We start from the raw sequence: 13,037 nt of genomic DNA on the forward strand, positions 1-13,037 counted from the left end.
CTGTAGTTATGGAAAAACCAACATTCTACTCAGATCTTTCGCACCAAGTATGGTGCCACACACCCACTGGATGCTTGATGGGTAAGAACTGGAAAACCAAAACCAAAACCAAAACCAGAACCTGGGTCTAACTGGAGCCTGCTCTGATCCATGCAACAGTCAGAGGCCTCATCCCCAAGGAAGAACAGTGGCACATCGGTCTCCTCTGCCCCTTGAAAATTCTAGGACACCCCGTGTCTGGTTTCTATGTCACCACATTCCATTTTCAGTATCAAAGACAAAACCTCTACCCATGCTTAACCCCCATTTTCTTTCTATGGAAAGGAGTATCAACAGCCAGGACATTCCCTGAGCAAAGGGGCTAATCAAAATCTCTAAGTGAAAGCCACTACCTTCAGCACAAACAGAAAGGGCGGGGGGGATCTATGGTTTTTGTGCTGGCGAGCCAGCTTAGGAATGTGAAAGTCGAAAATTTTTTCATTGAGATCTTGGCCCTGGGAGCCAGAAGAACTCTTTCTTTGGGAGTGGAAATGAAATACTTCTTCTGAACCTCAGTCTGCTTTTTAGTAATGTGGGGAGCACTTAATCTCCCAGGGTTGCTGAAGTACCAAAAAATGTGGGTTAAAAGCCTCTGGGAACAAGATTCAATTTCTAAGAATCCCTTTGTGTCACAGAAGCCCTCTACTGCTAAGCCTGGAGCCACCCAGCTTCCTGTCAATCCTGCTTCAGTCACCCTCCAGGGCAGGACCACGCCAAGCTTCTAGCTCCCGTCCCCTTTCTGCAATCAGACCACAGAGACATGAAAAGGCATTTCCACCATGGACTCACTCCCTATAGGAATTTGTCAGAATTCTGGAAATGTCCCTCGCTGCCTGCTTGAATCCTGATGAATCAATTTTACAGATTCTTGTCTCTACGAATTCACTCTTCTGTGACTTTTAAGGTGAATGTTCCTATAGGATCAGCCTACTTAGAGAATGAAATGCTGAGAATTACCTAACATAACCTGCACATATCTTAACATTAATTACATTTTCGGTCTAAGCAATAAAATTAACTCGGTTAAATGAGTTTCGGTCGTGCACAGTGTACTACTACTGGCTTAGCTGTTTGTAGAATGCACCGCACAGTGTTGGTTAACTGTGACAAACTCCTTTCTCTCAGGAGACTTAGTAAGGACTTGTTCTCCATTTCCTTAATATAAAGAACTTTGGTTTGGGCTGCGAGATGGGAGGCAGAGGCTAATATTGGAATTTGTAACTTGATGTTGGCTATCACACCCAGGCCCTTCCCACTAATGGACCACTCTGACAATTTCTCTCCACACAAAGCAGTCAAGTCCGAGAACAGCTCCAGGGGCATAAGGAACCTCCTGGCTAGGTTATCACTCAGCTCAAAGCCTTGGGACTTTGTTTTCCACAAGTCTACAGGGATAGAACTGGAGAAAACACCCAAAACTCTATGTACAAAGAATTGCTGATCTCACCGAAGCCACTGCATACCAAAGGGGAAAGATGCACTAACCTGTCATGGTTCAAATCTAAACTATTCCCAGCATTGCCCCACCCCACCCCCCTCCTTGCCACAAGGCTCTTCTCTTACTAAGGGTCAGGAAAAAAGGTTAAATAGTCAGAATTGCTAACTGGTTCTACTTTTTATTGTTTCTGGAGCAGTATCTGAGCCATTTCTGAAGGAGCTCCCAAACTACCGCCCCCTTTGTTCCCTGTCCTCCTAAATTACTGATTTTACTTGGTTGGTGGCCAAAGCCTTTGGGATGTTTCGATCTTGCACCCATTGCAGATGGCAGTCCCCCTCTTCTCACCTACGGTGACTGAAGAGGCAAAGATGACCCGAAGGGGCAGTGAGGCATCGGAGTTATCAAAACCACCTGGGCTTTTTACCCTCTGCTTCCATGACACCCCCAACTCAACCCAGGAGAACCAGGCCCCTGACCCCCCTGGAGTTAGGGCCAGTTCCTGGGCTCACATGCTAACCCGGCACTGTCGGTGTCAGGAACAGAAGCTTCTGATCAGAGAGAATGCAGTCATGAGGTATTTTTTTTTTTTTCTCTTTGTCCTTTTAGACAAGTAGATTATTTCAAGCCTAAGTTACCAGGACTCCGGGAGCAGCACTATTTTGTTCCTACCTCTAACGGCCCATCCCCTGCCCACCCCTGGGACCCTCAAGGCTCTCTCCTTCCCCTCTTCCTCACACCCCCGTGCTGTGCCACTGCTCTCCTGACAAGAGGCCATCAGGCAGCTCTTCTATGGGCCCTAGGGCCCTGATCAAGGTGGGCTGCCGCCATGCGGTCAGATATCTGTTCCTTTTGTTGTTTTGTTTTCAGCCAACACTAGAACAGAGAGAGAGAAGCCAGGATCAACTCACAAACAGATACAAAGCAAAGAGACAGAGAGACAAAGATTTAGAGGCCGGTCACCAGAAAGACGGTGTCAGGGTGGGAGAATGCCCCAGATGGCAAGGCCCCTAAATGGATGGAACCAAGTGTTCAGTCACTCTCTCACGCTTGGGTAGAATGTTCGGTTGGATGGCGTTCACGTGGACACTGGGTTAGGTGGATACCCTCCGATCAGTCCCAGCCATTGTCCTTGATCATGTGTGCTAGCTCAATGATGTATTTGCCTTCTTTATACTTCTGGCTGCTTTCAAAGGCATGTTCCTAGGAGACACAAAGGAAAAGACACCGAATGACCAAAGACAAGTAGGTGACTTGTAGCACGGGTGCGATCAGGACCAGCCTCACCCGGAATGAAAGCATTCTTGCCACTCGAACATGCCCCTGAGCTCCAGCTCTGAGGCAGCACTGGGCCTCTCTCAATATTTACAACCAAGTTTCAATATTTTGCAATTTAAGTATCTGAAACACTTTTCTCAATATTTACCATGGAATTTCTTCAGGATCTCTCATCATTTAAGGCTTTGCCCAAATGTCACCACCTTGGCAAGGTCTTCCCCATCTATTCTACTTTAAAAGCACAACTTCTACCCCTGAATTCTCTCTCCCCCCTCCCTTTCCTGCTTCATCCTTCTTCACAACACTTATCATTTTCAAACCCACAGTACAACCTGCACATCATCTACTGTAGCTACTGTCTCTCACCACAGTGACACAAATTTCATGGCAGGCAGAGGTCTTCATTTACGTTGTTCATTGCTGTATCCCTCGTGCCTAGAAGACTGCTTGCCAGATAATAGGTCTTCAATAAGAAACTGCTGTGTGTGTGTGTGTGTGTGTGTGTGCGCGCGCGCGCGCGCTGTGCGCACAAAGTCTGAGGGAACTTGGTTTGGGATGCTGACCAGGAATGGGCTCTATGGATGTATCCATCAAGTTTCTATGGCAGAACCCTCAACTGCACTTTGTTCCACTTAGAGAAAAGACACTCAGGGAGAGTACTAAGTATTGGGGAGCCAAATAGGTCTTTCTCTTGTTTATCTTGCTGTTTCTATGTCAAGTGTGTTAAGTCTGTTTTTCCTTCACTGCCTTTCTCCAGGGAGTAAGGAGCTCCACGGACTCCAGCCTGAAGAACCTGGCAGCCCTCAAGCCTCACCAGCTGCCAGGCCTCCAGAGAGAAAAATGCAACAGAAACCACCTGGCAGATAACCATCCTGAATTTACAACACTGTGGGTGGGCTTGCAGGCTAGTAAGCCACACAGGGGGATATTAAACAACAACAAAAAAAGCCCTGCACAGGTAGAGGCTCAAAGGGTATTTTATTCCTAGGCATAGATGTATAAAAACATGTTGGTATATCGTATGAAAAGCATTGGTCATCACAGTCATTAGATGGCTGAGCTCGACGTGCAGAAGCAGTGGACATCAGCTTTGTTTCCTAGCCTTCCAGCTCAGAAAGGGATCCAACCCTCCTGCCTCCCGTAGGTTCTGGACAACATTTGTATGAAATGCATCTTCACTTCCTAGAGCTCTGGGGATCTGGGACTCTGAACAAGGGCTCACACTTGAGCCTCTCGCTGAGAGAGGAATCATTCCACAAAGTGGAGAGGGGAGGGGCGCGAAGAGAAAATATGCAAACACATCAAACACACACAAGAGCTGTGGACTCAGCAATCATTTCCCTGACACTTCATTATTCCTCAGTTTCGTGTGTGTATGTGTGTGTGTGTGTGTGTGTGTGTGTGTGTGTGTGTGTCTGTGTATGTGTATACACAACAAAGGAATGTGGTTCAAGAATAAGACCTATTGTTCCATGGTAGTGTGTTCAGGATAGGGGGGAGGTAAAAAGAAAACTAGGAAAGTAAGAATATACCCCTATTAAACAAGACAACAACAAAAAAGCCAAAAGGAAAAAAATTCAACAGCCCCCAAGCCACAGGACACTTGCAAAATGTCCTACCTGGACAGAACACTAGATGTGGAGTCTGCAGAACATCCCAGACTGAACCCTGGCCCCAGAAGCATCACTTAACAACTTAAGTTTACCAATGCAAACTTTTCATTTACAAAACTGGGAGAATTATTAAAAGTACTTCACAGGATTTCTGTGAGGGTCAGAAGAAATAATGGAATGAAAGACTGGAGCATGGGCCTGGGACGTGAGAGGTAATCAATAAATATTTGGGGAGAAGGAGGTTTTCCCACTGTCCCGTGCGTATCACTATGCTGGTCAAGCTGTTTTACCTGTTTACCTCTAGTTTTCCTCCTTGATATCATGGCTATAAACAACTTCAAGGGCAGGTGTTAGATCGCATTTACTTTTGTATCCAACACGAAGTCTTTTAATAAACCTTTGTCAAAGGACTGAATCATTTTACCTGAAGGAGCAAAACCAACCAACTCAGATTTATCTTCTGTCTGTAATCCTGTACATCTTCAATGGATTAAGATGACCAAGAGGTTGGAGAAACAGAAGGGGAGAACATTTCTGAATAATCACAACCAGAACCGTGGCCCCCAGATCACCCAGAGGGGGCCACCGGCCATCCAGGGGAGAAGAGCCAAGGCCAGGTTTCCCACAAGAAGCAATCAGGGCAACCTTAGGGATCTGTGACCATCTCGGCATTGCGAAACATGCCATCCAGGGTTTCTTTCTAATTCTGAACATTTCAAGGGAGACGTGAAAGACAGGATGTAAAGGCAGTGCTACTCCATGGCGGACTCTCCCTGTGGTAGTGAAGATTTGCATATTTTTAAACTTTGGTTAAATGGAATCATGTTTTTGTTTTTGACAGAGATGGACAGGGAGCGAGAGAGCACAAGCAGGGGGAATGTGACAGGGAGAAGCAGTTTTCCTGCTGAGGAAGGACTGGATCCCAGGACCCTGGGATCGTCACCTGAGCCAAAGGCAGACGCTTAACGACCGAGCCACCCAGGAGCCCCTGGAATCATACTCGTATGTCGGGCTTCTTTTGCTCAACATCTCTTTTATTTAAATAGACTTCTTCATATTTTTAGAGCAGTTTTAGGTTCACAGCAAAAGGGAGCAGAAGGCAAGGAGGTTTCCCCTGCACTCCCTGCTCCCACATAATGGGCGGCCTCCCCCATTCCCGGAGTCCCGCAGAGCAGCGTCTTTGTCATAATCAACAAACCTACACTGACACATCATTATCACTCTGTGGGCAGTTCTGACAACTCCTCCAGGCTCTTCCCAAGCTAACTAAAAGCTACCTAACCACAGATCATCTGAGCCAGCCCCACACTGGCCCTGGGCAACTGATGGGACAGGGAATTTACAGCATTTACATGGATTAAACTGTCCTCCCAGAGACGGGAAGACTCAATATCCTACCATGACTGGGCAGAAGAAAGCACGTGAGGATATCTGCCAGTAATTAACGTATCTACCAGCAGTAACTACAGAAGTTTATGTTCACCGATCACCCATACCTCCTCTCACCCTGACGAAGGACTGCTCACTCTAGGTGTCATGAAGACATTAATAATACTTGTTGAGTTAAACAGTGAAGGAGCAAATGTCCAGTAGGGAGATCCCAGCCATGACTATATCTAACAGTGGACATTAATTAATATGTTTGATGATGCTAGCACAGGGCCTAGGACCTGAGCGATGTTTGGGGGACATTTACTGGATGGGCTCTGTAGTGACACTCCCAGATACCTATATCCCAGTTTGGCCATGTCATGGCTAGAGAACATCAGATAGACTATTCACCTCCCTATGCCTTCGTTTCCTCATCCATAAAATAGGGGTTAAAATATGACCTACCTTCTAAGAATGCTGTGAAGAGTACATAAAATAATACAGGCCTGGAACACGTAAGTTCCCACAGTAAGGGAAATGTTATGTGCTGTTGTTCTTCTTATCACTATTAATTAAATTGTAAAGGAGATGTGTGTGTGTATCTGTCCATCTCAGGGGCAGGTGCGAAGGAATGAGTAAGAGAACAGGACTGTCAGAGGAAAGGGAAGAATGCGTGTGACAGACAGGAGAGTGCCAGGAGCTGCTCTTTGGGTTCAGCTGCCTGTTCCTGGACTAAGATAACCCCACAAGGCCACAAGAAGCCAGGAGAAGAAAGCAATCTTCCAGCACGAGGTTCTCAGCTACTCCCTTCACAGCCCTCTCACCACCGGACCAGACTTCTCAGTACTCACATATTTCCAGCCCAGAGTGGTTTTGCAGTTTTCACAGTAAATGTCTGCGACTGCGTGGAGTCCTGTTAGCAACACTCGCTCTTCTGCGGGCCCGCAGCCCACATTAACTCTGTGCCAAGGGACGGAGAGAGAGAGAACGCGTAGTTAGTCACACACTAAGCCTTGGTCGTTCAAGCTGAGCTTGCGGCGAGAACATAACTGGGCACGTATGCCTCAAGGGACGCCAACGCTGAGAAGGGCGTTGTTTATGACCAAACGTGGTAACAGCCCCTAAAATGTAGCCACGTGGAAACATGCCCATTGAAATGCATTTGGGATCTGCAAGTTCTGATTCAGTGAGTCTACAAAAAAAAAAAAAAAAAAAAGTCTTTATGGTTGAGACTTTGCTTGGAATGTTTCTAACTAATCCTTCTAACCTTGTGACCTACGGGGACTACGTGATGGCCACACTGTGAAGACCAAAGCCAGGAGCACGGGTCCTCAGCTCCGAGCTCACTGATGACTGAACACAGCCGCAGATGTCGCATGGGACATGTGCATGGTCTTGTCCCTGACTGCAAGGACACGAACGAGCCCCGTATTATCTCCAGCTGAACATGCGAGACTGCCGTTCCCCCGGTTCGCCACACTTGTGTCAGCTTCACCTTCCTTTCCCAGGTAAGAGACTATGAATGACCTGCCCCGCAGCGACCAAGAGCCCTCCAGGCCGAGACTGCAGTGGGGAGGCTCTTCAGGCCTTTTCCTCCAGTCCCAGCTCCCGCAGCGGATCTCCGTGTCTTCTGTTCGACCTCCTCTCTTCCCGGATGACTCATCTTAGACCTGGTTCTGAAGCCTCCATGATGAGGCTCTCCGGAGGCCCTTCAACTTCTTCCCTATGAGCCTACAGCCCTCTGATGTGCCTACTGTGGGTAGTTTAAGTGTGTTATTTTTAGCCAAAGATGCTGCCCCCACCCCCCGCAAAATTCCCCAAAGATAAATGGCTACCTACTGTGGACAGTAATGTTTCGTAGTAATGTTTCATCATGGCGGAGGGGGGCAGGGACCATTGTTTAATTATCACCGAGCGCTCCTTCTCCTACCACCCGACAAAATGTGCACCAAAACATGGATGTACCAGAGACACTCACACTGAGTTAAAGAGGTATGCTCGTCCTTGACTTCCTTGGAACGACTGAAATGCAAGAAAACAAATCGATAGTTAGAGATCCATTTCACCCACCCATTTGGGAAACCAGCCCCAAATCACAACAGTCATGACCTTCTAGGATCGACACAGCAAAAAAAAAAAAAAAAAAAAAAAGGGCTCTGAGCCATTTAATAGCCGAGCTGGCAGCTAGCAAGGGGGAGGACAAGAGGAGACAATAAACAGAGCTACAGAACTTGGGCCAGCCCACACTTGGATTGTTTTCACCAGCCCAGGTGAGAAGATAGAAAAACCAAACTCCACAATTACCACTGGACACGTATTCCCTCCTGACACCATCAGTTTTATTAATCCACCCAGATCACTGACACTGGCCTTTGCTGGACCCACTTGATTCCAGGGATCTGTGCTGGCCACAGCTCTCTTCCCGTTGGTTAGGGAAATCAGTGCAAGCACTTTTGCTTGTCCTCTTGGTCCAACCCTGAGAAGATGGCAAAGAATACCCAAGGCAAGAAGGAATACACCACCAAACCTGTACTTCTCACCTGCTGGAAATACTAACTGCCCTAAGAGTAAAAATCTTCCCAACTGGGAGCATGGGAGCTCTCCTTTCGAGGTGTAAGCAACTTGATCTCTAGATCACAGGAATGCTCATTAAGCAGCAATCCCATTTTAAATTCTAACTTAAATATGAGCTGCTCTCTTCCGGCTGAAGGGTGGCAGGGAATAGGAGAAACATGAGCCAGACCTTACCATGCAGTCTGGCATCTACTTCCATTAACACAGGCCCTCACCATGTTTCTCTCCTCTGGTTACACTGAAATGTCTGGCTGACATGAGCCATCCGTGTTCTGCACCGCTTGCCTGCATTTTTAATGTGGTCTGACAATCGTACTCTGAATCCAACCTCCTAGTCTTCTCAGAAAACCACTCTAAAAACAAACAAACAAATAAGGGACTCTCCCATGACCTCTATTACTCTGTGCTGGAGAAATCCAGGGGTGACTGGTTAAAAGAGAACCAGAGGGTAGGAGAGAACCAGACAGGACACAGATCACTGCACACCAGACAGCCACTGTCAGAAATACAGGACTTTAGGGATCAGTGCCACCCGCCAGAACCAAAGGCAACATTTCTGGCCTGTGGAAAAACTGCCTTTGGGGCAGCTGGATTGTTGGTTGCCTCCGACATGCAAATGCACCAGAGGCTGTGCTCCCAGGTGTAGCTCCAAAAAGCAAGCAGATGTTCCCCCAGCTGTCGCTCAGACCTAAACCAGCTCTTTCCTTTGGGTTTTGAAACATTCCTGGGGAACAGAAGAACTCCCAAGCTAGCATGAAGCAGGCCTAAAAACCTGGAGGTCTATGCTAGGTGTTTGGAAGAGACGGTGTCCCTGTGACACAGACTATGGATTGAGACCACCTGTTAGTTCAACCCTGGAGAACAAGACATCCAAGCACTGGCAGGGAAGCAAAGCCTCACCGTCTGGCCCCACCAACCTCTGCAGTCTCTTCTCTCGCTAGAGTGTCCTTTGCTCTAGTCAGGCTGAACCACACACAGTTCCTGGAACTTGCATTTCACCCATCTGGCCACAATGTTCCCTCAGAAGGGGGGCGCTCTTCCACCTGACCAATGCTAAGCCCGCTTTGGCTCAGCTTCCTCTCTTTCGTAAGGCTTTCCCTGCCCTCCCCCGGAAGAGGCACCCATTGGCACCCATGTTCGGGACTCCTCCTGTTCCCCGTCTGTTCCTCTTTCATAGCACTTAACATACTGGATCTAATTTATATGTTTATTTTCTAACTTCCTCACTAGATTGTGAGCTTCCTGAAAGTGTAGGCCAAGCCTTCACTCTCTCTGAACCCCTAGCACAGAGCACAGGAATCTGGCATACTGCAGGCATTTACTAAATATTTACTCCACAGGTGAATTGCCTCTGATTTCCTTTATTTCTGTAAGTGGCTTTACTGATGTGTAAGTGACGTTGTAAACCAAATCTGTGTAAAGTGCACTATTTGTATCCACCTGTGAAAACATCACCAGGATCAAGACTGTCACACCCACAAATTTCCTCTCAGCCTTCTTCGTATTGCCTTCCGTCCCCTCCTCACTCCTTTCCCACTCATCCACAGGCAGCCCCGGCTGTCACTGTTGCTTGCATTTTCCGCTTTTTTATAAACGAAATCATACAGTATGCAGTGCTTTTTGTCTGGCTTCTGTCACACAGCAAAAATTATTCCAAGATACATCCATGTTGTTGCATTTGATCAAAAACTCATTCCCTGGGGCACCTGGGTGGCGCCCTCACTTAAGCTTCTGACTCTTGGTTTCAACTCAGGTCATGATCTTCCATCGTGAGATCGAGCCCCGCGTCGGGCTCCATGCTCAGTGTGGAGTGTGCTTATCCCTCTCTCCCCCTCATCTTTTTCAAATAAATACAATCTTAAAAAAAATTCCCTTTTTATTGTTAAGAGTCATATTCCATTCTATGCTTTTACCATAGTTCCTTTTTATTTGGTTTGATTTTCATAAGTGATTTGGACTCATCAACCTCCCAAGTCCCCTTACAGCTCCAAAATTATATTCTCTTATGATTCCTGGTTCTACATTATGGATAATTGGGAGCACCATCTTCTAAGAAACATTTGTTATAAACTTCAAGTTTGGAGCTTGGAAGCATGTGGGTATGGGAAAATAAATTCTAGAAGAAAGCAGACAGGAAGATGACAACACAAAGTAACACACCTCTATTATTTGTAACAGGACAAGGCATTTATTTCCCCAACAAACACAGATCATCTACTATACCTAGAGACCATCAGGAATGCAGGGAGAGAAGCAGCACTTGTAAGACTTCCCAGGGTAGAGGTATCCCCAGAAGGTATATAAGACAATTGGAGTAGGGGGAAAAAAACCCTAAAATTTTAATCTACTTTTATGTTTTTATATTTTTATCTCAAAAAAAAAAAAAGTTTCAGGGGCGCCTGGGTGGCTCAGCCCTTAAGTATCTGCCTTTGGCTCAGGTCATGATCCCAGGGTCTTGAGATCCAGCCATGCATCTGGCTCCCTGCTCAGTGGGAAGCCTGTGTCTCCCTCTCCCACCCACCCTACTTGTGTTCCTCCTTTTCTCACCATGCCTCTCTCTGTCAAATAAATAAATAAATAAATAAAATCTTCAAAAAAAAAAAAAGTTTCACTAAACAGTCATAGAGCTTTGCCACTGGGATTTTCCCTGGGCTACTGCCACATGTGCACAGGTGTCTAGAAGGAAGTGTGGGGCTCTCACTGTATGTGTGTGTGGCATGACAATGGTACCCTTCAGTCTTTGCTTTCAGCATATTGTGAATACTACTGTTTTTTGTGCAAAAGGATGTCAGTAATGAGACTAATCTTAAAAAAAAACAAAAACAAACAAACAAACAAAAAACCAACAGACAAAAACGGGATACTTGGGGCTCCTGGGTGGCTCAGTCAGCTGTGCGTTTCGGCTCCAGTCCTGAGATTGAGCCCCCTAAAAGCCCCTGTGCTCAGCAGGGAGTCTGTCTGAAGATTCTCCCTCTCCCTCTTCCTTTTCCCCCTGCTCATTATCTCTCTCTCTAAAATAAGTAAATAAAATCTTAAAAAACAGGATATTTAAACAGTAGGATCCCTGCAATTTTTTGTATAGAATAGCACACCACGAAGAGGTTCACTTACATCAAAGTACTTAAAAATGTAAAAAAGTCTTACATTTTTCTTCTGTAAAAAGATGAACATTCCAAACTCCCTGACCTTTGCTGTAAAAAGTAGCTGACAATACTATGGCACTCTTACTCTGCAATATTTTCCAAAGAATAAACCCACAAAAATCTGTCCCTTCAAAGTATAGGTGATATTTTAACAGGAAATGGGAATATAATTTCTTTTCAAAAGGTACTTATGCTATGGAGAAAACTGGTATCTGGCAATGTATCCATTTTATATGATCTTTGTACTTTAGAACTGGCATGACTGTACAAAAAATTGATCAAAGTGAATGATATTTAGAAGATAATTCAGGTGGAAATCTTTGTGTTCGAAAAGATTTCTTAGATCCTGCCCCATAAACAATTTATAAAAGAAAAAGACTGTTAAATTCAATGTTATCAAAATTTCAAACCTGAGAAAAGTTAAGCCACAGACTGGGAAAAAATACCCAGAAATCACATCTACGACAAAGCACTTGTACCTAAAATATACAAGGAACTCTCAAAATTCAACAATAAGAAACAAAAACCCCAATTTTAAAATAAGCAAAAGTAGCTCTCTGCTCCTAACCCATTCAACAGTCATCAGAATATTCTGGTGTAGTGCCACCCACATCCCCAAGACACAATGGTGAAGGTCAGAGTAAACGGCAAAATTGGTCATACTGGCGCCTGGTCACCAGGGCTGCTTTCAACGCTGGCGAAGTGGATATACTGTTGCCATCAGTGACACCTTCATAGGTCTCAACTACGTGGTCTCCATGTTCCAGTAGGATTCCGCCCACAGCAAATTCAACAACACACTCAAGGCTCAGAATAAGAAACTTGTCGTGAATGGGAAGTACATCTCCATCTTCCAAGAACAAGATCCCTCCAACATCAAATGGGGTGATGTTGGTGTTGAGTATGCTGTAGAATCCAGTCCACTGGGCTCTTTGCTACCACTGAGAAGGCCAGAGCTCACTTGAAGGGTGGGGCCAAAAGGGTCACCATCTCTGCCCCTTTCTGCTGATGCCTCATGTTTCTGACGGGCATGAACCATGAGAAGTACGACAACCTCCTCAAGATTGTCAGCAATGCCTCCTGCACCACCAACTGCTGGCCCCTCTGGCTAAGGTCACCCATGACAACTCTGGCGTCACGGAGGGACTCATGACCACAGTGCATGCCATCATTGCCAACCAAAGACTGTGGACAGCCCTTCTGGGAAGCTGTGGTGTGATGGCTGAGGGGCAGCCCAGAATATCATTCCTGCTTCTACTGGCACCATCAAGGTAGGCAAGGTCATCCCTGTGCTGAATGGGAAGCTCAATGGCATGGACTTCCTGTCCCCATCTGCAATATGTCAGTCATGGAACTGACCTGCTTCCTGGAGAAAGCTGCCGAACATGATGACATCAAGAAGATGGTGAAACAGGAATCAGAGGCCCCCCTCAAGGGCATTCTGGGCTACAGTTGAGAACCAGGTTGCCTTCTGAGACCTTAACAGTGATACCCACTCTTACACCTTTGATGATGGGGCTGGCATTCTCCCTAATGACCATAGTGTCAAACTCATTTCCTGGTATGACAGTGAATTTGGCTACA

General features: G+C 46.2%; 1 protein-coding gene across 2 annotated transcripts in view; it reads right to left on the reverse strand.

Annotated features, from left to right (window-relative positions):
• Positions 1-766: 766 nt before the first annotated feature.
• Positions 767-13,037, reverse strand: part of YPEL2 (yippee like 2) — a 58,789-nt gene continuing 46,518 nt past the window's right edge. For both annotated transcript variants that reach the window (XM_032871913.1, XM_032871914.1), the window contains exons 3-5: positions 7,715-7,758; positions 6,588-6,696; positions 767-2,677 (exon numbers count right to left, since the gene is read on the reverse strand). In XM_032871913.1, coding sequence (XP_032727804.1) covers positions 2,588-2,677; positions 6,588-6,696; positions 7,715-7,758 — 243 coding nt within the window. In that variant the 3' untranslated portion in view covers positions 767-2,587. The remainder of the gene's footprint in view (positions 2,678-6,587; positions 6,697-7,714; positions 7,759-13,037) is intronic.

Source organism: Lontra canadensis, unplaced genomic scaffold (assembly GCF_010015895.1).
Source record: "Lontra canadensis isolate GAN:19392208 unplaced genomic scaffold, GSC_riverotter_1.0 scaffold43, whole genome shotgun sequence".
In the NCBI taxonomy this organism is placed as follows: domain Eukaryota; kingdom Metazoa; phylum Chordata; class Mammalia; order Carnivora; family Mustelidae; genus Lontra; species Lontra canadensis.